We start from the raw sequence: 24,348 nt of genomic DNA, 5'->3' as shown, positions 1-24,348 counted from the left end.
CATCCAGGACCTCTATACTAGGCGGTGTCAGAGGAAGGCCCAAAAAATGTACAAAGACTACAGTCACCCAAGTCATAGACTGTTCTCTCTGCTACCATATGGCAAGGGGTACCGGAGCGCCAAGTCCAGGTCCAAAAGGCTCCTTAAAAACTTCTTTCTTCTACTTGAGACGCAGATGTCTCAAGTAGACACCTGGAAATGCAAATGCGCTACGCTAAATGCTAAATGTACTCGTTAAAACTCAAACGTGCATCAAAATTCACAAGCAGGGTATTGAATTAAAGCTACACTCGTTGTGAACCTAGCCAACAAGTCAGATTTTTAAAATGCTTTTCGGCGAAAGCATGAGAAGCTATTATCTGATAGCATGCAACACCCCAAAATGCCTGAATGCGATGTAAACAAAGATATAGCTTAGCCGGCGCTACACAAAACGCAGAAATAAAATATAAAACATTCATTACCTTTGACGAGCTTCTTTCTTGGCACTCCTATATGCCCCATAAACATCACTATTGGGTCTTTTTTTCGTTTAAATCGGTCCATATATACCCAAAATAGCTTTCTATGGAAGCTGTGTCATTCAGAAAAAAACATCGTTTTTAAACGCTGCGTCATTTTTTAAAATTAAAAAAGTCGACGATAAACTTTCACAAAACACTTCGAAATCCTTTTGTAATCCAACTTTAGGTATTAGTAAACGTTTATAATCTATCAAAATGATTACAGGGCGATGTATATTCAATAGCTCCTCGTCTGCAAATCAATGGCTGCCAATGTCCACATTGAAAACATCCTGGTGGAGACCGGAAGAAACGGAATCCAGATAGTTGGATTTTCCAACAAAAAATTCCATTGAAAATGACGACAATTTCCATCATAGGTACACTTCAACTATGACAGACAAAATGAGAAAAAAAATCCAGAAAATCACATTGTAGGATTTTTAATTAATTAATTTGCAAATTATGGTGAAAAATAAGTATTGATTTATAAGATTTTTTTTCTCATTTTGTCAGTCAAAGTTGAAGTGTATCTATGATGAAAATTACAGGACTCTCTCATCTTTTTAAGTGGGAGAACTTGCACAATTGGTGGCTGACTAAATACTTTTTTGCCCCACTGTACATTGTCTCAGGGAAGTGAGTTGGTGGTCTGTTGATATCCCTCTGGTGGTGTGGGTGCTGTGCTTTGGCAAAGTGGGTGGGGTTACAGTGCATTCTGAAAATATTCAGATCACTTGACATTTTCCACATTTTGTTAAGTTACAGCCTTATTCTTAAATGTATTAAATCGTTTCCCCCCCCTCAATCTACTCACAATATCCCATAATGACAAAGCAAAAACAGGTTTTAGAAATGTTTGCAAATGTATAAAAAAAACTACTGAAAAATCACATTTACATAAGTTTCAGACCCTTTAGTCAGTACTTTGTTGAAGCACCTTTGGCAGCGATTACAGCCTTGAGTCTTCTTGGATATGACGCTACAAGCTTGGCACACCTCTATTTGGGGAGTTTCTCCCATTCTTCTCTGCAGATTCTCTCAAGCTCTGTCAGGTTGGGTGGGGAGCGTTGCTGCACAGCTATTTTCAGGTCTCTCCAGAGATGTTCGATCGGCTTCAAGTCCGGGCTCTGGCTGGGCCACTCAAGGACAATCAGAGACTTGTCCGAAGCCAGTCCTGCGTTGTCTTGACTGTGTGCTTAGGGTCGTTGTCCTGTTGGAAGGTGAACCTTCACCCCAGTCTGAGGTCTTGAGTGCTCTGGAGCAGGTTTTCATCAAGGATCTCTGTACTTTGCTCCGTTCATCTTTGCTTCGATCCTGACTAGTTTCCCAGTCCCTGCTGCTGAAAAACATCCCCACAGCATGATGCTGACACCACCATTCTTCACCGTAGGGATGGTGCCAGTTTCCTCCATACGTGATGTTTGGAATTCAGGCCAAAGAGTTCATTCTTGGTTTCATCAGACCAGAAAATCTTGTTTCTCATGGTCTGAGAGTCCTTTAGGTGCCTTTTGGCAACTCCAAGCGGGCTGTCATGCGCTTTTTTACTGAGGAGTAGCTTCCGTCTGGCCACTCTACCTTAAAGGCCTGGTTGGTGGAGTCCTGTAGAGACGGTTGTCCTTCTGGAAGGTTCTCCCATCTCCACAGAGGAACTCTGGAGCTCTGTCAGAGTGACCTTCCCCCCCCCCACTTGCTCAGTTTGGCCGCCAGCTCTTGGAAGAATCTTCCAAACTTCTTCCGTTTAAGAATGACGGAGGCCATTGTGTTCTTGGGGAACTTCAATGTTTCAGAAATGTTTTGGTACCCTTCACCAGATCTGTGCCTCAACATAATCCTGTCTCGGAGCTCTACGGACAATTCCTTCGTTCTCATGGCTTGGTTTTTGCTCTGACATGCACTGTCAACTGTGCCTTTCCAAATCATGTCCAATCAATTTAATTTAACCACAGCTGGATTCCAGTCAAGTTGTAGAAACATCTCAAGGATGATCAACGGAAACAGGATGCATCTGAGCTCAATTTCAAGTCTCATAGCAAAGGGTCTGAATACTTATGTGAATAAGGTATTTTATATTTTTATTTAATACATTTGCAAAAAAATCTAAATCTGTTTTCACTGTGTAGATGAGAATTTTAGAATAAGACTGTAACGTAACACAATGTGGATAAAGTCAAGTGGTCTGAATACTTTCCATATGCACTGTATATCCTGCCTGGTTGGTCCTGTCTGGGGGTATCGTCGGACAGGGCCACATTGTTGCTTTCTCTTTGAGGTTTTAGACTGGGTTTCTGTATAAGCACTTTGACATCTGCTGATGTAAAAAGGGCTTTATAAATACATTTGATTGATAATCAGGACACGTTAGCACCAGGTGGGGCTATTGTGTAGACCTGACCAATCTTGATCGGATGACGAAAACCATAAAGGTCTAAGCGGATCTAGAGTAGCATCGTTTTCTCCATCTAGTGCAGGGTTCCACATAGGCGCCCCCAGGGTCATTTTATTTGGCCCAAAATCATTTTCGTTGGACATGTATAAAGAGTCATATGTGATCATATCCCAATGTAAATCAAGGTTTGAAATTATTCTTTTTTTTGTTGTCAAATACTATATCTGTTTGGGTTTCATGCAGTCAATTTGCAGTGTACAAATTATAACCATGTCCCAGCTGCTCAAGAAAAAAAGAAATGTCACACGGCTGAACGAAATTGAGGACCCCTGATCTGTTGGTTCCTAGCTGGAAAACCTGTGCCTCTGCATTAGTGATATCACACTTATACAGTACTGTAGGTGTAACATCAGAAAATAAACATGATAAATGAAATGCAAAAAATATGAAGTAATATCATAATGCTAATTGTTTAATTTGTGATACATTGTCCATGTTTTTTTCCATGATAATTTTATTGGAAACATTAATAGTCAATATGTCTGTATCATACAATCATATTTACATTTATATGCATACGTGCGCATTGATTTATATTATGTAGCAGATACATTAAATAAAAATGGCTAAATTACAAAATGACCATTAAATTAAGGTCAAAATTAACAGATAGACATACACGTGTCATTAAGCGAGCGTTACTCTTTGGCCGGGTTTGAACGTCACTCTGCTCTGAGACTTTCCTTCTCCCGAAGCTCCAAAGGACTCATACCTGATGAAACAGAAAACAACAAGGCTGGAAAGAAAAATTCTTTATACCAGGGATGGGAAACTTTGATGGGGGTGCTGGCCACCAAAAGCAGAACTCATCATGAGACACCGCAGTGGCTGGTGGGTATGCATATATATTTGGTGTTTTGATTTCCTGAGAAATTGATCGATGTACTGCAGTACTACTCACAGGTCAGTGTACCTCCTCCAGTCCTGCTTGTTGAGGGAGGCTCTGGTGGCATTCAGGGCTGAGGTGAGGTGGGCCTGACACAGGAGCAGACCTGTCCTGATGGGGCCACCCTGGACCGGGACACTGTCCTCCTGCACAGACAAACACCTCCTACAGTTACTAGTGCTTTGAGATGAATGTATGAAAAGTGCTTTATAAACAGAGTTACTATTCTAGATAAAGTACTGACAGTAGCTCGTCTGTAGTTGCTCTTGATGTTGCTGATTTCCAGACGGAGGCGGTCTAGCTGCTCATGGCTGAGCTCCTCGTAGCCATCCTGTAGAGAGGACATATAGGCCGGGGGGTGGGAGAAGCCAGGGTCTCTGACCGACGCACCGGTCAGGTCATTAGAGTTGGGCCCCGAGACACCCTGGGAGTTCTAGGGGGACAGACAAAGGGAGGGTGAGAATAACACAGCTTTAGACGGAGCTCTCCACATAAAGAAGTACATGGCATTTAAAAATATTAGCTAATGTTGCTAATAACTTGTAGGTCTATAAGGGGTAACACTTCATTTGGATAGTCCCAAGAAGATGGTTTGTAGATGTTCAATAACTGTCAACAACATTTCAACTAACTATCCACTAACCCTTATTGTTAGCGAGCAGTTGCTTAGATAGTCCCATATAGACCTATGGATGGTCATACTATCCAAAAAAAAGTGTTACCCTACACGGTTCTTTCCATATTACACTATTCTCATCCTGCTAGTTCCCTTTCCATGACACTATGTGATTGATTGGACAATCAATCATAATATTGTGTCCCAAATGGCACCCTATGCCCAATATCATGCACTACGTTTGACTAGTACCCTATGGCCCCATAGGACCCTGTTTAAAATGTACTTCACTACATAAGAGAACAAGGTGCTGTTTGGGACGCAGACCATCATCTCACCAGTCCTGAGGGGGAAGGGTTGCCCAGCTCGGACTCAAAGGAGCTGCCGAAGTACAGCCTCCAGATGTTACCACGGGGGTCCTCAGGGGGGACGTCACTGAGGTCCAGCAGCACCATGGAGTGGTCCAGCCCGCACCCTCTCTCCCCTTCCCCAGTTGAGTCATCAGACCCACTGCTGTGGTTCAGAAAGATCATGGAGGACAGGCTTATGTCGCTGTCCGAACCCGACCCCAGGTCCTAGAGGGAGAGAGGGGAGAGGTTTACTGGTCCTGGAGGGAGAGAGGGAGGAGAGGTTTACTGGTTCTGGAGGGAGAGAGAGGAGAGATTTACTGGTCCTGGAGAGAGAGAGGGAGAGGTTTACTGGTTCTGGAGGGAGAAAGGAGAGGTTTACTGGTCCTGAAGGGAGAGAGAGGAAAGGTTTACTGGTTCTGGAGGGAGGGAGGAGAGGAAAAGTTTACTGGTCCTGAAGGGAGAGAGGGATAGAGAGGAGAGGTTTACTGGTTCTGGAGGGAGAGAGGGGAGAGGTTTACTGGTTCTGGAGGGAGAGAGAGGAGAGGTTTACTGGTCCTGGAGGGAGAGAGGGATAGAGAGGAGAAGTTTACTGGTTCTGGAGGGAGAGAGAGGAGAGGTTTACTGGTCCTGGAGGGAGAGGGGGATAGAGAGGAGAGGTTTACTGGTTCTGTAGGGAGAGAGGGAGGAGAGGTTTCCTGGTTTTGTAGGGAGAGAGGGATAAAGAGGAGAGATTTACTGGTCCTGGAGGGAGAGAGGGATAGAGAGGAGAGGTTTACTGGTTCTGGAGGGAGAGAGAGGAGAGGTTTACTGGTTCCGGAGGGAGAGGAGAGGTTTAATGGTTCTGGAGGGAGAGAGAGGAGAGGTTTACTGGTCCTGGAGGGATAGAGAGGAGAGGTTTACTGGTTCTGGAGGGATAGAGAGGAGAGGTTTACTGGTCCTGGAGGGATAGAGAGGAGAGGTTTACTGGTCCTGGAGGGATAGAGAGGAGAGGTTTACTGGTTCCGGAGGGAGAGGAGAGATTTAATGGTTCTGGAGGGAGAGAGAGGAGAGGTTTACTGGTCCTGGAGGGATAGAGAGGAGAGGTTTACTGGTTCTGGAGGGAGAGAGAGAAGTTTGACTACCTTTGACTACTGGATGTTCTCATAGGCACTTTAGTATTGCCAGTGTAACAGTATAACTTCCTTCCCTCTCCTCGCTCCTACCTGGGCTCGAACCAGGAACACATCGACAACAGCCACCCTCGAAGCAGCGTTACCCATGCAGAGCAAGGGGAACAACCACTCCAAGTCTCAGAGCGAGTGACGTTTGAAACGCTATTAGCACGCACCCCGCTAACTAGCTAGCCATTTCACATCGGTTACACCAGCCTAATCTCGAGAGTTGATAGGCCTGAAGTCATAAACAGCTCAATGCTTGAAGCACAGCGAAGAGCTGCTGGCAAAACGCACAAAAGTGCTGTTTGAATGAATGCTTACGAGCCTGCTGCTGCCTACCACCGCTCAGTCAGTCTGCTCTATCAAACCATAGACTTAGTTATAACATAATAACATACAGAAATACGAGCCTTAGGTCGAATCCGGAAACTATCACCTCGAAAACAAGACGTTTATTCTTTCAGTGAAATACGGAACCGTTCTGTATTTTATCTAACGGGTGGCATCCATTAGTCTAAATATTCCTGTTACATTGCACAGCCTTCAATGTTATGTCATAATTACGTAAAATTCTGGCAAATTAGGCGGCCCAAACTGTTGCATATACACTGACTCTGCGTGCAATGAACGCAAGAGAAGTGACACAATTTCACCTGGTTAATATTGCTTGCTAACCTGGATATATTTTAGCTAAATATGCAGGTTTAAAAATATATACTTCTGTGTGTTGATTTTAAGAAAGGCATTGATGTTTATGGTTAGGTACACATTGGAGCAACGATACACACCACATTGATTATATGCAATGCAGGACATGCTAGATAAACTAGTAATATCATCAACCATGTGTAGTTAACTAGTGATTATGATTGATTGATTGTTTTTATAAGATAAGTTTAATGCTAGCTAGAAACTTACCTTGGCTTACTGCATTCGCGTAACAGGCAGGCTCCTCGTGGAGTGCAATGAGAGGCAGGTGGTTAGAGCGTTGGACTAGTTAACCGTAAGGTTGCAAGATTGAATCTTGGAACTGACAAGGTAAAAATCTGTCGTTCTGCCCCTGAACAAGGCAGTTACCCCACCGTTCCTAGGCCGTCATTGAAAATAAGAATGTGTTCTTAACTGACTTGCCTAGTTAAATAAAGATTAAAAATAAATAATCGTCCAAATCCGTGTCCAAAAATACCGATTTCCAATTGTTATTCAAACTTGAAATCGTCCCTAATTAATCGGCCATTCCGATTAATCGGTCGACCTCTAGTCTGAATACTTTTCAAATGCACTGTATAGGAGTACGGGCTCATTGTAATGTCTGGGATGGACTAAATGGAACGGTATCAAACATATGGATACCATGTTTGACTCCATTCCAGCCATTACAAGGAGTACGTCCTCCTATAGCTCCTCCCACCAGCCTCCACTGCCAGAAACCTCAAATGATTATTGGTCCTTCACAGTGAGCCCAGCAGATCTTTCTGTTGGTTACTTTTACAGATCCATTTAGCTCTACCATTCATTCAAAGTAAAATTAATAATTAAAATGAATTACCCTGTTAACCTTTTAGGGCAGGCGGAACCCCCTCAACAACATTCCGCTGAAAAGGCAGCGCTCAAAATTCAAAAATATTTTTCAGAAATATGTAAGTGGAAGATAAACATCTTGTTAATCTACCCATCGTGTCCGATTTAAAAAATGCTTTACAGCAAAAGACAACATATGATTATGTTAGGTCAGAGTTAAGTCACAAAAACACACAGCCATTTTCCAGCCAAAGAGAGCAGTCACAAAAATCTGAAATATAGATCAAATGAATCACTAACCTTTGATGATCTTCATCAGATGACACTCATAGGACATTATGTTACACAATACATGTATGTTTTGTTTGATAATGTGCATATTTATATCCAAAAATCTCAGTTTACATTGGCGCGTTACGTGCAGTAATGTTTTGATTCCAAAACATCCGGTGATTTTGCAGAAATACTCATAATAAACATTGATAAAAGATACAACTGTTATTCACAGAATTAAAGATAGACTTCTCCTTAATGCAACCTCTGTGTCAGATTTATGGAAAAAGCACAATCTGAGAACGACGCTCGGAACCCAAAACAGCCAGAGGAATATCAGCCATTTTGGAGTCAGCAAAGTTAGAAATTACACCATAAATATTCACTTACCTTTGATGATCTTCATCAGAAGGCACTCCCAGGAATCCCACCTCGACAATAAATGACTGATTTGTTCCATAAAGTTCCATAAAGTCCCTCATTTATGTCCAAATAGCCACTTGTTGTTAGTGTGTTCAGCCCAGTAATCCATCTTCATGAGGCGCAGGCACTTTGTCCAGACAAAAACTCTAAACGTTTTGTTACAGTCCTTTAGAAACATGTCAAACGATGTATGGAATCAATCTTTAGGATGTTTTTAACATAAAACATCAATGTTCGAACCGGAGAATTTCTTTGTCTGAAGAAAAGCACTGGAACGAGAGGTAACTCTGTCGGGAGCGCGCGTCATGAGACCAAGGCTCTCTGCCAGACCACTGACTCAAAGAGGTCTCATGAGCCCCTGCTGAATAGTAGAATCCTCAAACCAGTTTCTAAAGATGGTTGACATCTAGTGGAAGCACTAGGAAGTGCAACCTCATCCATATCTCAATGTGTATTCGGTAGGTCAAGCTTTGAAAAACTACAAACCTCAGATGTCCCACTTCCTGGTTGGATATTTCTCAGGTTTTCGCCTGCCATATGAGTTCTGATATACACAGACATCATTCAAACAGTTTTAGAAACTTCAGAGTGTTTTCTATCCAATACTAATAATATGCATATATTAGCATCTGGGACAGAGTAGGAGGCAGTTCACTCTGGGCACACTATTCATCCAAAAGTGAAAATGCTGCCCCTATCCCAAAAAGATTAATGACATAAATCCATGTAGTTCTACTATTAAATCCATAGTCCTCTCTACTGAAGCTATGGTGTTAGAACCAATAACTGACTGAATATCATACATTGCTGTAGTGCATCTCTACCAATAGATCCACAGCGCCCCCTGGTGGCAGAATGACTCACGTGCAGCAGGCTGGGCCCCAGGCTGCTGTGGATGGCCTCTAGCTGGGCATTGTACAGCAGGGCCTTCAGGTCAGCGCCAGTGAACGTGTCCGTGGCCCCGGCCATCTGCTCCAGGTCCACATCGTCAGCCAGGGGAACCGAGTGGCTCAGAGCCCTCAGGATCTCTACACGCGCCTCCTGGGGGGGGGGGGGGGGGACCATCGGGTTAAATATAACATACAATCACTCAAAAGTCTGGGTCCCAAATTACACGCTATTCCAAACATAGTGCACTAGTGTATCATTGGCCCTATATAGGACTGAGTGTGGTCAGGAGGGGGACAGTTGAGACTATATACAGTGCCTTGCGAAAGTATTCGGCCAACATTGGATCATTCAGAGATCCTCACTGAACTTCTGGAGAGAGTTTGCTGCACTGAAAGTAAAGGGGCTGAATAATTTAGCACGCCCAATTTTTCAGTTTTTGATTTGTTAAAAAAGTTTGAAATATCCAATAAATGTCGTTCCACTTCATGATTGTGTCCCACTTGTTGTTGATTCTTCACAAAAAAATACAGTTTTATATCTTTATGTTTGAAGCCTGAAATGTGGCAAAAGGTCGCAAAGTTCAAGGGGGCCGAATACTTTCGCAAGGCACTGTAGGACTGAGTGTGGTCAGGAGGGGGACAGTTGAGACTATAGGACTGAGTGTGGTCAGGAGGGGGACAGTAGAGACTATATAGGACTGAGTGTGGTCCAGACCTGGTCAGGAGGGGGACAGTAGAGACTATATAGGACTGAGTGTGGTCCAGACCTGGTCAGGAGGGGGACAGTAGAGAGACTTGTCCAGGCGGCCAGGCCTCAGCAGGGCAGGGTCTATCAAGTCTGGACGACTAGTGGCAGCCAGGACATACACACCTGGACGCAAGCACGCACACACACACACACACACACACACACACAGAGAGAGAGAGAGGGAAACATTAGACAAGCAAACCGCTAAGCAAAAGGAACATTACTCACTAAAATGATAGTGCTGGTAAAATGACTGTACTGTTAATTTGTCTAAATATATACATTTAAGTATATCATAAATCTAAATCAAGCCGACTAAGCAAAGCCTAATGGAATGGGCCAAAAGCTAGTAGGATAGATAGATCAAATCAAAGTTTATTTGTCACGTGCACCGAATACAACAGGTGTAAACCTTACAGTGAAATGCTTACTTACAGGCGCTAACCAATGGTGGCAAAAAAAGGTGTGTGTGTGTGTGTAGGTAAGTAAAGAAATAAAACAACAGTAGAAAGACATTTGAAAAAAAGAGTAGCAAGTCTATACACAGACACCTGTTAGTCAGGCTTATTGAGGTAGTATGTACATATGATGAACAGAGTAGCAGAAGCGTAAAAAGAGGGGTTGGCGGGCGGTGGGACACAATGCAGATAGCCCGGTTAGCCAGTGTTGCTTGCCTCGAAGCGAGCATAGAAGTGATTTAGCTCGTCTGGTAGGCTCGTGTCACTAGGCAGCTCGCGTCACTGGGCAGCTCGCGGCTGTGCTTCCTTTTGTAGTCTGTAATAGTTTGCAAGCCCTGCCACATCCGACGAGTGTCGGGGGCCGGTGTAGTATGATTCAATCTTAGCCCTGTATTGACGCTATGCCTGTTTGATGGTTCGTCGCAGGGCATAGCGGGATTTCTTGCAAGCTTCCGGGTTAGAGTCCCGCACATTGAAAGAGGCAGCTATACCCTTTAGCTCAGTGCGAATGTTGCCTGTAATCCATGGCTTCTGGTTGGGGTATGTACGTACAGTCACTGTGGGGATGATGTCCTCGATGAACTTATTGATAAAGCCAGTGACTGATGTGGTGTACTCCTCAATGTCATCGGAAGAATCCCGGAACATGTACCAGTCTGTGATAGCAAAACAGTCCTGTAGTTTAGCATCTGCTTCATCTGACCACTTTTTTATAGACCGAGTCACTGGTGCTTCCTGCTTTAAATTTTACTTGTAAGCAGGAATCAGGAGGATAGAGTTGTGGTCGGATTTACCAAATGGAGGGCGAGGGAGAGCTTTGTACGCGTCTCTGTGTGTGGAGTACAGGTGATCTAGAATTTTTTCCCTATGGTTTTTCCCTATCGCTGTCCTGATATCCAGAAGCTCTTTGTCTAATACGAGGTGAGTGATCACTGTCCTGATATCCAGAAGCTCTTTGTCTAATCCGAGGTGAGTGATCGCTGTCCTGATATCTAGAAGCTCTTTGTCTAATCCGAGGTGAGTGATCGCTGTCCTGATATCCAGAAGCTCTTTGTCTAATCCGAGGTGAGTGATCGCTGTCCTGATATCCAGAAGCTCTTTGTCTAATCCGAGGTGAGTGATCGCTGTCCTGATATCCAGAAGCTCTTTGTCTAATCCGAGGTGAGTGATCGCTGTCCTGATATCCAGAAGCTCTTTGTCTAATCCGAGGTGAGTGATCGCTGTCCTGATATCCAGAAGCTCTTTGTCTAATCCGAGGTGAGTGATCGCTGTCCTGATATCCAGAAGCTCTTTGTCTAGTCCGAGGTAGTAATCGCTGTCCTGATATCCAGAAGCTCTTTGTCTAATCCGAGGTGAGTGATTGCTGTCCTGATATCCACAAACTCTTTGTCTAATCCGAGGTGAGTGATCGCTGTCCTGATATCTAGAAGCTCTTCGTCTAGTCCGAGGTAGTGATTGCTGTCCTGATATCCAGAAGCTCTTTGTCTAATCCGAGGTGAGTGATCGCTGTCCTGATATCCAGAAGCTCTTTGTCTAATCCGAGGTGAGTGATCGCTGTCCTGATATCCAGAAGCTCTTTGTCTAATCCGAGGTGAGTGATCGCTGTCCTGATATCCAGAAGCTCTTTGTCTAATCCGAGGTGAGTGATCGCTGTCCTGATATCCAGAAGCTCTTTGTCTAATCCGAGGTGAGTGATCACTGTCCTGATATCCAGAAGCTCTTTGTCTAGTCCGAGGTAGTAATCGCTGTCCTGATATCCAGAAGCTCTTTGTCTAATCCGAGGTGAGTGATTGCTGTCCTGATATCCACAAACTCTTTGTCTAATCCGAGGTGAGTGATCGCTGTCCTGATATCTAGAAGCTCTTTGTCTAATCCGAGGTGGGTGATCGCTGTCCTGATATCCAGAAGCTCTTTGTCTAATCCGAGGTGAGTGATCGCTGTCCTGATATCCAGAAGCTCTTTGTCTAATCCGAGGTGAGTGATCGCTGTCCTGATATCCAGAAGCTCTTTGTCTAATCCGAGGTGAGTGATCGCTGTCCTGATATCCAGAAGCTCTTTGTCTAGTCCGAGGTAGTAATCGCTGTCCTGATATCCAGAAGCTCTTTGTCTAATCCGAGGTGAGTGATTGCTGTCCTGATATCCACAAACTCTTTGTCTAATCCGAGGTGAGTGATCGCTGTCCTGATATCTAGAAGCTCTTTGTCTAGTCCGAGGTAGTGATTGCTGTCCTGATATCCAGAAGCTCTTTGTCTAATCCGAGGTGAGTGATCGCTGTCCTGATATCCAGAAGCTCTTTGTCTAATCCGAGGTGAGTGATCGCTGTCCTGATATCCAGAAGCTCTTTGTCTAATCCGAGGTGAGTGATCGCTGTCCTGATATCCAGAACCTCTTTGTCTAATCCGAGGTGAGTGATCTCTGTCCTGATATCCAGAAGCTCTTTGTCTAATCCGAGGTGAGTGATCACTGTCCTGATATCCAGAAGCTCTTTGTCTAATCCGAGGTGAGTGATCGCTGTCCTGATATCCAGAAGCTCTTTGTCTAATCCGAGATGAGTGATCGCTGTCCTGATATCTAGAAGCTCTTTGTCTAATCCGAGGTGAGTGATCGCTGTCCTGATATCCAGAAGCTCTTTGTCTAATCCGAGGTAGTGATCGCTGTCCTGATATCTAGAAGCTCTTTTCTGACGTAAAATACGGTTGCAGAAACATTATGTACAAAGAACTTACAAATATCACGAAAAACCCCACATAATAACACAATTGGTTAGGAGACTGTAAAACGGTGGCCATCTCCTCCGGTGCCATCTTGGAAATCGGGTACTAACCCTGTGTAGGGACTGGGATAGATAGGGTGCTAACCCTGGGTGATGTGTCCCCTGTGTAGGGACTGGGATAGATAGGGTGCTAACCCTGGGTGATGTGTCCCCTGTGTAGGGACTGCGATAGATAGGATGCTAACCCTGGGTGATGTGTCCCCTGTGTAGGGACTGGGATAGATAGGGTGCTAACCCTGGGTGATGTGTCCCCTGTGTAGGGACTGGGATAGATAGGGTGCTAACCCTGGGTGATGCGTCCCCTGTGTAGGGACTGCGATAGATAGGGTGCTAACCCTGGGTGATGTGTCCCCTGTGTAGGGACTGGGATGGATAGGGTGCTAACCCTGGGTGATGTGTCCCCTGTGTAGGGACTGGGATGGATAGGGTACTAACCCTGGGTGATGTGTCCCCTGTGTAGGGACTGGGATAGATCGGGTACTAACCCTGGGTGCTGCGTGCCCTGTTAATTTGTCTAAATATATAAAAAATGAAAGTATATCATAAAACTAAATCAAGCCGACTAAGCAAAGCCTAATGAAATGTATGTTAAACATATGACAGCAGTGTCTGTTCTAGATGCCGCCCTCCTCTCTCCATACCCTGTAGTCCCTCCACCCCATCCAGCTGGGTCAGTAGCTGGTTGACCACCCGGTCAGTGACCCCGGTGTTGTCGTGACCCCTCCTGGGTGCCAAGGAGTCAAACTCATCAAAGAACAGGATGCAGGGCTTAGCAGCCTGGGCTCTGCAGGGGAACAGAAACACATAGTATAGGTTAACACTACACCAGCACCGTTTGTAGCTATGGTTACAGTATTGTGTAGCAAAGTGCACACACCTCTGGAAGACGTCTCTGATAGCCTGCTCACTGGCTCCAATGTACTTGCTGAGGAGTTCGGGACCCTGAAAACAGTATTTAAAAAACACACTAATATGCGACTCAATGAAACCATGCAACAATAAGTTCCCAGTGTAAACGCTCACCATGTATTCTTGTATTAGAACGTATTTCAATCAATCAAATGTATTTCTAAAGCCCTTTTTATATCAGCAGATCTCTCAAAGTGCTGTACAGAAACCCGGCCTTTAAGCATTTATATATCTAGTGACCGATACTGGGGCTGTGAACACAAATGGCACCCTATTCACTACATAGTGCACTACTACCCTATGGTCCCTGGTCAAAAGTAGTGCACTATATAGGCAATAGGGTGCGATTTGAGACGGGTCCTGGTACATTTCAAACCCACCTTGATACTGATGAAGTTCATTCCACTCTCCTTGGCCACGGCACCAGCCAGCAGAGTTTTCCCAGTGCCTGGAGCGCCGTACAGCAGAAGTCCTGAGCGCTGCCGGATGGGAAGGCTGGAGAAGAGCACCGGATACTGGAACATACAAAGACTGACATGAGTGGGAGATGGGCGACTATCCAATAACACACCAAGTACCTCATATCAAATTCTATAGGCGAACAGCTCCACCAAAGCTCTGAGACAAGGTTCTACAGCAGCACCAATTAATGGATTCATCCAACCTGTCCTGTATACTGTATAACCTGGGTAAGTAATTGAGAAACATTTTTCTGGTACAATAACAACCTGGTCTTCCTGTGAGATTTGTACTGACCTGATCCCAGATCAGTCACGCTCACTATAGGAGTTAGCAAGACAACACACACAGATCTGGGACCAGGCTAGTGATATTCACCTTGGCCGGTAGCAGGATGGTGTCCATGAGTAACTGGCGTACTTGATGCAGTCCCCCTACCCTCTCAAGGCCTGCACCACTGGGGCTCTGCAGCTGAGCCCCCCACAGAGTGGGAGGGGTGAAGCCCTTCAGAGCCTGCACAAAATCCCTCCACGACAGACACACTCCTGGGACGAGGAGAAGACACAGAGAGTACACGACGTTACAATAAGGACTGATTCTCATTTCAATGGACAAACAAGTACAGTACTCTATTACTGTAGTCATTGCATGTGATAACCATGTGTTGTTCATTTTGTCTTAGTGGTTTGTGATTGAAGTTGGGAGATGTGTGTTATGGTTTTGGTGTGACTGAAATATCTATAGCCTTTGTTTACTAATTCAAGGTCATTTTTAGGAATCGGAAGGATGCCACAAACAGAGATAGTTTTATATATGGGCCAAAAGCTAGTAGGATAGATAGATTGGGTACTAACCCTGGGTGCTGTGTCCCCTGTGTAGGGAATGGGATAGATGGGGTACTAACCCTGGGAGCTGTGTCCCCTGTGTAGGGAATGGGATAGATAGGGTACTAACCCTGGGCGTTGTGTCCCGTGTAGAGATTGGGATAGATTTGTATTTATTTATTTTACCAGGCAAGTTGACTGAGAACACGTTCTCATTTACAGCAATGACCTGGGGAATAGTTACAGGGGAGAGGAGGGAGATGCATGAGCCAATTGTAAGCTGGGGACGATTAGGGACAGCTTGGGAATTTAGCCAGGACACCAGGGTTAACACCCCTACTCTTACGATAAGTGCCATGGGATCTTTAATGACCTCAGAGAGTCAGGACACCCGTTTAATATCCCATCCGAAAGACGGCACCCTACACAGGGCAGTGTCCCCAGTCACTGCCCTGAGGCATCCCCTGTGTAGGCACTGGAATAGATAGGTTACTAACCCTGGGTGCTGCGTGCCCTGTGTAGGGACTGGGATAGATTGGGTGCTGCGTGCCCTGTGTAGGGACTGGAATAGATAGGTTACCAACCCTGGGTGCTGCGTGCCCTGTGTAGGGACTGGAATAGATAGGTTACAAACCCTGGGTGCTGCGTGCCCTGTGTAGGGACTGGAATAAATAGGTTACCAACTCTGGGTGCTGCGTGCCCTGTGTAGGGACTGGAATAGATAGGTTACCAACCCTGGGTGCTGCGTGCCCTGTGTAGGGCGTTGGCATGGATGGCCCTCTCTAGCAGCAGGGCCAGGTCACGGGGCAGGTAGCCCTCTGTTTCCTTGGCAATAATCCCCAGGTCGAGCGTGTGTAGGGTCTCCTTGGATACAGCAGTCTTACTGAGGATCAGACAGCGCAGGATCTCTCCTCTCTGGGCCTGACAGGCAGACAACACAGTCACAATACATATCAAATCTAATCTCATTTTACTTGTCACATTCTTCATAAACATCAGGTGTTGACTAACAGTGAAATGCTTACTTACAGGTCCTTTTCCAGAAAATATCAAAAATAAAAATGCTACGCTGACAGATGGTCCACATGAACTGTTTACAGATGGTCCACATTGACTGTTTACAGATGGTCCACATTGACTGTTTACAGATGGTCCACATTGACTGTTTACAGATGGTCCACATTGACTGTTTACAGATGGTCCACATTAACTGTTTACAGATGGTCCACATTAACAGTCTGGCATAATTATTATCACAAAGGTCAAGATGACGCCTTTGCACAAATTACTCGACAGTCACAAAGCGAGACATAACTATGTAATACACATTATTAGAAAGATACATGTAGCAACAAAGACGCTGTCCATGTAGCAACAAAGACGCTGTCCACGTAGCAACAAAGACGCTGTCCACGTAGCAACAAAGACACTGTCCATGTAGCAACAAAGACACTGTCCATGTAGAAACAAAGACACTGTCCTGTCCACGTAGCAACAAAGACACTGTCCACGTAGCGACAAAGACGCTGTCCACGTAGCGACAAAGACGCTGTCCACGTAGCGACAAAGACGCTGTCCACGTAGCGACAAAGACGCTGTCCACGTAGCGACAAAGACGCTGTCCACGTAGCGACAAAGACGCTGTCCACGTAGCGACAAAGACGCTGTCCACGTAGCGACAAAGACGCTGTCCACGTAGCGACAAAGACGCTGTCCACGTAGCGACAAAGACGCTGTCCACGTAGCGACAAATACGCTGTCCACGTAGCGACAAATACGCTGTCCACGTAGCGACAAATATGCTGTCCATGTAGCGACAAAGACACTGTCCTGTCCATGTAGCGACAAAGACACTGTCCTGTCCATGTAGCGACAAAGACACTGTCCTGTCCATGTAGCGACAAAGACTCTGTCCTGTCCAGTCCATGTAGCGACAAAGACTCTGTCCTGTCCAGTCCATGTAGCGACAAAGACACTGTCCTGTCCATGTAGCGACAAAGACACTGTCCTGTCCATGTAGCGACAAAGACACTGTCCTGTCCATGTAGCGACAAAGACACTGTCCTGTCCATGTAGCGACAAAGACACTGTCCTGTCCATGTAGCGACAAAGACACTGTCCTGTCCATGTAGCGACAAAGACACTGTCCTGTCCATGTAGCGACAAAGACACTGTCCTGTCCATGTAGCGACAAAGACACTGTCCTGTCCATGTAGCGACAAAGACACTGTCCTGTCCATGTAGCGACAAAGACACTGTCCATGTAGCGACAAAGACACTGTCCATGTAGCCATGTAGCGACAAAGACACTGTCCTGTCCATGAACGACAAAGACACTGTCCTGTCCATGAACGACAAAGACACGGTCATGTCCATGAACGACAAAGACACTGTCCTGTCCATGAACGACAAAGACACTGTCCTGTCCATGAACGACAAAGACACGATCATGTCCAAGAACGACAAAGACACTGTCCTGTCCAAGAACGACAAAGACACTGTCCTGTCCATGAACGACAAAGACACTGTCCTGTCCATGAACGACAAAGACACAATCATGTCCATGAACGACAAAGACACTATCATGTCCAAGAACGACAAAGACACTGTCCTGTCCATGAACGACAAAGACACTGTCCTGTCCATGAACGACAAAGACACGATCATGTCCATGAACGACAAAGACACGATCATGTCCATGAACGACAAAGACACGATCATGTCCAAGAACGACAAAGATACTATCATGTCCAATAAATATTAATTCAGTTACTTCTTGCTACTTTGCTGGTAAGACAAAATAGATATTTCAGAGCATTAGCAACCAGCGCAAAGTCAAGCTGGATAAATGGATGTGGTTCCCAGATCTAGGTTTAGCTTATTCTCCCCCGATGCTAACCTGAGCCATTAGAGGTAGAAATGCTAAACTGACCCAAAATCAGCACAGAGGGGCAACTTGACCCTACCCCAGTTACCTGATCAGGAGGCTGGATGTGTATGAAGCCCTGGAGGAAGTGGGAGCCCTGCACCTCCCTGAGTGACGGGTGGAGGGAATGTTCACTGTGACTGCTGACGACCAGAGACACCAGGCTGGAGCGCACCACCACGTCATGTACCATGTCCCTTAGACCTGGACAACACACACAGGGAGGGGTCACAACACACAACACACCTGGACAACACACAACACACACACAGATATTAGATGTCTATGAACAAGAAACACACACACACGGACGCGTATGCGGATATGGACACACAGTTGTGTAGTATCATACTCTGGGCAATGTGCAGCCTTAGCAGAGCCTCTGGTCCGTGTTCATGTTCCGGTGAGGTCGGTGCCCCCGTCACATGATCCAGGTCATCCAGCAGGACCACAGAGGGCTGTCTCCACACCGCCTGTTCAAAAACCTCTTCCAATATCTGCCTCACGGTCTCTGCTCTCTTCCCTGCAGAACATTATACAACAACACTGTATCATCATGGTCAAAAATCACCACAGACACAATAAGTGAAAGGTCCAACTCCCACCTTTCAGCTTTTTGCAGTCAACCACCTCCACATGAGCATCCAGGTCCTCCATAGTTTTCCTACACAGAGCTCTGGAGAGTGCCGTCTTCCCACTTCCCTGTGAGGGAATACAAAACACACACTGGACAGTCACACCAATGCTCACAGTCCACAATCTGATTGAGTGAGTCACTACAGCTGGCAGTGATATCTGTTTTAACCTACATATTAGCCCTTAATATCAAGATAAAACTGTTTTAACTCAATGTGATCTGACTTGGACATTCAGATCATGTCAGAATCAGTCCTGCTGATTTCTGGGAAAGATTGACAGGATGACATGAGGTCAGAGGATACCCGGGCCCCTGTGATGAGTAGGGCTCCGCCCCGGAGGCCCTGGCCGGTGGACACCAGCTCCCAGGAGAGAGGCCGTCCCATCAGGCTGTGGGAGAGGAAGTCAAACCCCGTCCTGATCAGCTCCTCCACACCACTGGGGACAGCACAAGAGGAGAACACAGGTCACATCATGGCAGGGCAATGATACACTTTGGCCGCGCACCAGGCTGACTACATTGCAGATGCATGCCAGATCGCATTATGCCTGGATAGGGGTTTGACATGTCAACTAAGCAAATCATTTGATATGGCAGTCTGTTGCCCGACTGCGCAGTGGGATGATGTTACATTGCATCAACCAATGGTTGTGTGCCACGTCTGCAATGTAGTCGGCCTGGAACTCGACCAATATAAAAACAGCTACCATTAATCAACAATCAACCAAAAACATAAATCCTATACCGTTTGTGAGATGTTAAAGTATAAAAAATCAATTTGGCTCACACAGCTATCACTTCAACAGGTTAATGTGTTCTGTAAAGAATCTGGTGGTTTACCCAAGACTGCTGAGAGAGGGTAGATCTTGATTAGGTGTCTCACCCATGGCTTTCATTGTAGGCACAGTTACAGGTTCCCTGACAACCTAGACATCATGAGAAGGGGGGGGGGGGGGGGACTCAATATTAGGAAGGTATTCTTAATGTTTTGTACACTCAGTGTATGAAGTCTGAGTTAGCAAAGCTTGTCACTAGTACCTGTATGTCTGTTTTCTGTATCACACATGGAGCCAACAGAAACAACTGGTCAGGTGCTTTACTCTCCGGCTCAGGTTCTGACTTCAACACAGTCAGAGCAAACTCCACCTTGCCTGAAGTGAGAAGATCAAGATTGTATTACATTTACAATGCACTCCATACACTTTGGATGAGGTTGAAGAACCTGCTGCCAACCATCACAGAGTGACTTATTCCCTCTGACATTTCTTCATTTTTATTATTTGTGTGCAGTGCCTTCAGACAGTATTCATACCCATTGACTTATTCCACATTGTTGTGTTCCAGCCTGAATTAAAAATGAATATAGATTTGTTTCTCACCCATCTACACAATGACAACATGAAAACATGTTTTTAGAAATGTTTGCAAATTTATTGATAATGAAATAAAGAAATATCATATCACATTCAATTTCGCCGTGGTAAGCAACTCCAGTGTAGACTTGACCTTGTGTTTTAGGTTATTGTCTTGCTGTAAGGTGAATTTGCCTCCCAGCGTCTGTTGGAAAGCAGACTGAACCAGGTTCTCCTCTAGGATTTTGCCTGTGCTTATAGCTCTATTCCGTTTCTTTTTATCCTAAAAAAAAGAAATCCCTAGTCCTTGCCAATGACAAGCAGACCCATAACATGCCACCACCATGTTTGAAAATATGAAGAGTGGCACTCAGTGATGTGTTGGATTTTCCCTGAACATATCACTTTGTATTCAGGAAAAAAAGTACATTTATTTCTCACATTTTTTTGCAGTATTACTTAAGTGCCTTGTTGCAAACAGGATGCATGTTTTGGATGATGTTTTATTCTGTACAGGCTTCATTTTTTCACTCTGTCATTTAGGTTAGTACTATGGAGTAATTACAATGTTGTTGATTCATCCTTAGCTCTCATATCACAACCATTAAACTGTGTAACCATTTTAAAATCCCCATTGGCCTCATGGTGAAATCCCTGAGCAGTTTCCTTCCTCTCCGGCAACTGAGTTAGGAAGGACGCCTGTATCGTTGTAGTGACACACTATCCAAAGCCTAATTAATTACTTCACCATGCTCAAAGTGATATGCAGCATCTGCTTTTTTTATTTTTACCCATCTACCAAGCGGTGCGCCCTTGATTGCGAGGCATTGAAAAACCTCCATGGTCTTTGTGGTTGAATCGGTGCTTGAAATTCACTACTCGATTGATGGACCTTACAGATAATTGTATGTGTGGGATATAGAGATGAGGCAGTCATTCAAAAATAATGTTAACCACTATTATTGAACACAGAATGAGACCATGCAACTTATTATTTGACTTAAGCTAATTTTTACTCCTTTATTTAGGCTTTCCATAACAAAGGGGTTGAAAACTTACTGACAAGACATTTCAGCTTTAAATTTGGAATTAATTTCAAAAAGGTTCTACAAACAAAATACCACTTTGACATTATGGGGTACTGTGTGAAGATCAGTGACACATAATCTAAATTAAACAACTTAAATTCAGACTATAACACTACAAAATGTGAAAAAGGTCAAGGGGTGTGAATACTTTCTGAAAACACTGTATTTGTTCGACATTTTACTGCACAGTTAGAAGCTAGTAACACAAACATTTCACTGCAGCCGCTATAACTTCTGCTAAAGTGGGTACATGACCAATAAACTTGGATTTTATTTTTATAGTGCACTATAAAGGGGACAGGGTGCCATTTGTGATGCAACCTATATGTACCTTCAGTGGCAGGTAGGAAGATGGTGTTGGAGTGGCCGGTCAGACAGGCTAGTGGTTCGTGGCTCTGGGTGTGCAGCCAACCCAGGAAGGCAGTCTGAATCTCCACCTCACTCTCTGCTGCAGGCTAGGAGGACATCAGGGCAGGGGTCAAACAGCAACACGGAAAGTACAAGATTAGGCTGAATAGAACAGTAGAATGCATAGAATTGCGTATTCCAAATGTACCAATATGTCAAAGCTCTGGAGATATAACATGATGTAAAAATAAATGTTACTCACCAGTGGTTGTAAAGGCTGCAGGTGGATACTGGTGGCTACTTTAGGAGTTGACTTGATTGGCCTGATTCTCACTGATGAGTGTGGGTTGATATGAAGACTAGTTTCCAGGGATTGTGGGATCTGAGAAAAACAACTGTATGAGGCATGGATACATATGAATATGAATACGTTAGGGCTGACAAACCTGTAAACCATGGGTAGAATGGGTCATTTGATTAGGCCTACATCGTGTCCAACTTGAGTTTAGACCATGGCTTCAGTACATGTACTCACCCAGACCCTTCCACTGTGGAGCTCTCCCTCTCTAGATGATCCCTGCTTCCCTTTCAGCCCCTCTGTAAGGTGACACACCACCTTGACTACAGTGGCATCCTCTTTTTCCTCCCTGTCTCCTGCCCCACCAGCACCACCTGACTGGGGAGCACCACCAGCCCCGCCACTCTTCTTCTTTTCCATGGCCTGCTTAGCCCGCTCTCTCACCTCCTTGGGAGAGAGCACCTTGGACAGTAGGCCATACGTCACAGCTGGCTGGCCTCCATTGATATTACCTCCCATCTGCTGGCCCCAGGGCAGGATGTGGGCAACCCCATGGGTGGCACTCAGAGGGCCAGGAGACACGGGCGGTGCTCTGCACACTCTGAAGACTGAGTCACTGAGGAGGGCAGGGATGGTGGGGATGGGTGGAGTCTCTCTCACAGGGTCACAGTTCCCTGTTAGCATGTACCTGACCAGGCTCTTTACGTCTGCTATCCCGCCCCACTGCCGGGGGCTCTGGAGGGCAGCAGCGTTAGGATGTTGTTCTACAGGGAGTCCAGTCCCCTGAACGCTGAACTCCTGAGAGGACCTGGAGGAGGGTGAGAGGTCAAAGTTCGGCTGTCTGTGGAGGGGCATGTTCTGATTGGATAAGGATGATCCAAAAGGAGTGCAGGAGAGGTCCTCACTTCCAGCACGGATTTTAGGAGAGACGTGTAGCTCTGTGAACTGCTCTAATCGACCGTACGGCACAGTTGGGGTGAGTGAAGCTGCAGAAGAAGAAGAGTATGAACGATAGTATGACATCAACTGCAGAGGAGGAGCTATAGGAGGACTGCTCATTGTAATGGCCAGAAATTACATTCCAGAAATTACAATGAGCTTGTCGTCCTCCTATAGCTCCTCCAATCAGCCTCCTCTGATCAACTGTTTCTTTGGTCATAACATAGGAGCTGGTGAGTTCATAGCTGTTAGATGTTGAGAAAATGTAAAAAGTGAAAATCAGTGCTGACCGATTCTGATGTAGATGACTGTTCTCTGGTCCACCCACACAGGAAACACTGCATCAGGAAACACCACCCTAATCTGATCCAGGAGCTGCTGCTCCAGCTCTGCACTGTGGAGCTCCTGAGGACAAGACATGGTTAAATATTTGCCCATCCCAGACTGTACATTTACGAACCATATTGACAGTTGCTCTTCAATGTTGAATTTGCTTTGACAGCAAAGGATCAAAAATAGCCTGGGTAGCTGTCTGTTGCATGACAACGACAAAGGAGTTGAATGAAGAATAAACCCACAGGCAACACTCCCAGGCTATACTAAAACCATACGGTACTAAATGTTTATGATGGGTGAGCTTGCCTATTGCACAATACTGTACAAAGACCTCTCTATAGGTTCTCACCAGGATTTCCCAGTCGTCAGAGGAGAGTGGCTCCACAAACACCTGCTGTACAGACAGTACCTGCTGGCACGACCTCAAGAAGCCCTGAAACCATCCAACATGAGTTAGTAATCAGGAAAAGTGGGGTTATCAAGGCATGATGAGTTTGGGGAATGGGCAAGAGAATTAGTGAATGGGACATCATTACCTGCTCTCCATCTCTGAGTCCAAGCTTCTCTCCCAGTTGCCTGCTCAGCGCTACTTTATGGTCCTCCTGGTTGGCAGGGCTTCTGCTTCTGGTCCAGCTGAGGAACACACGGGCATCATGACCCCAGGACAGCTCCAGGGCCTGGTTCTTTATAACACAGAAGATAGCTAATTGCATAAAAAAACGTTGGGAAAATGTCATACTACAGATCAGACCAGAAGAAATGGCATGCAATGGTTACAAGTGCAAGTTAGCTACCGGTAGTTTGTTGATAGTTTGGCATAGTTATTATTTGACACAACTTAAAAGACAACACTAACTAGCTGTTAGCTAGCTAGCTAGTTTATAGCTTACGTCTTGGAGAGAGAGCTGTTTTAACAAGTTTGGAGGAAGGTGAAGAAAACAGTTTTTCGTGTTGTGGAAAATCAGAGTGACAGGTTGGATGCCATGATTGCCCAACATAACTAAATATGTTTACAATATCATCAAAATGTCCCTTTTCAGAGCATGGAAATATATTGTTAGTAGCTAGCTAGCTAAGCGACGTGAATGTACTCTTGGGGATTCGGTGCTATGTCTGGCAGGCAAAAGTAGCTGATCTGCTTTTTTGTTTTTCACAGAGACTTCGATGAGCTCAGATCCGATTATTGTC

The 24,348-nt window shown here is 45.2% G+C and overlaps 1 protein-coding gene across 3 annotated transcripts; it reads right to left on the bottom strand.

Moving 5' to 3' along the window:
• Positions 1–3,338: 3,338 nt before the first annotated feature.
• LOC139391697 (peroxisomal biogenesis factor 1) lies at positions 3,339–24,345 on the bottom strand. 3 transcript variants are annotated; one of them, XM_071139164.1, is made up of 24 exons: positions 24,051–24,345; positions 23,697–23,843; positions 23,510–23,593; positions 23,115–23,229; positions 22,123–22,871; positions 21,850–21,969; positions 21,571–21,694; positions 19,838–19,950; positions 19,640–19,725; positions 19,104–19,236; positions 18,768–18,864; positions 18,515–18,685; positions 18,212–18,366; positions 15,971–16,157; positions 14,791–14,957; positions 14,334–14,468; positions 13,922–13,986; positions 13,686–13,828; positions 9,833–9,936; positions 9,040–9,216; positions 4,793–5,029; positions 4,083–4,271; positions 3,854–3,984; positions 3,339–3,664 (listed from the first exon to the last, which is right to left on the bottom strand). In XM_071139164.1, exons 1-24 carry the CDS (start codon positions 24,156–24,158, stop codon positions 3,580–3,582), a joined length of 3,822 nt encoding a protein of 1,273 aa, XP_070995265.1. In that variant the 5' UTR covers positions 24,159–24,345; the 3' UTR covers positions 3,339–3,579. The 3 variants fall into 3 exon arrangements, with proteins under 3 accessions (XP_070995265.1, XP_070995266.1, XP_070995269.1); XM_071139165.1 differs by having other exon boundaries at positions 23,697–23,863; positions 24,051–24,278; XM_071139168.1 differs by lacking the exons at positions 3,339–3,664; positions 3,854–3,984; positions 4,083–4,271; positions 4,793–5,029 and adding an exon at positions 8,459–8,719 and having other exon boundaries at positions 24,051–24,278.
• Positions 24,346–24,348: the final 3 nt, after the last annotated feature.

This window comes from Oncorhynchus clarkii, chromosome 32 (genome assembly GCF_045791955.1).
Source record: "Oncorhynchus clarkii lewisi isolate Uvic-CL-2024 chromosome 32, UVic_Ocla_1.0, whole genome shotgun sequence".
NCBI classification, from domain to species: domain Eukaryota; kingdom Metazoa; phylum Chordata; class Actinopteri; order Salmoniformes; family Salmonidae; genus Oncorhynchus; species Oncorhynchus clarkii.
This window is presented reverse-complemented; position numbering and strand designations above follow the sequence as displayed.

Coding starts and splice junctions, on each gene's coding strand:
- LOC139391697 (XM_071139164.1), bottom strand. CDS start 24,158: ATGTTGGGCAATCATGGCATCCAACCTGTCACTCTGATTTTCCACAAC. Junction 16,158..18,211: donor ACATCCAGCCTCCTGATCAG/GTAACTGGGGTA, acceptor TCTGCCTGTCAG/GCCCAGAGAGGAGAGATCCT. Junction 5,030..9,039: donor TGGGGCCCAGCCTGCTGCAC/GTGAGTCATTCT, acceptor CTCTCCCTCTAG/GACCTGGGGTCGGGTTCGGA.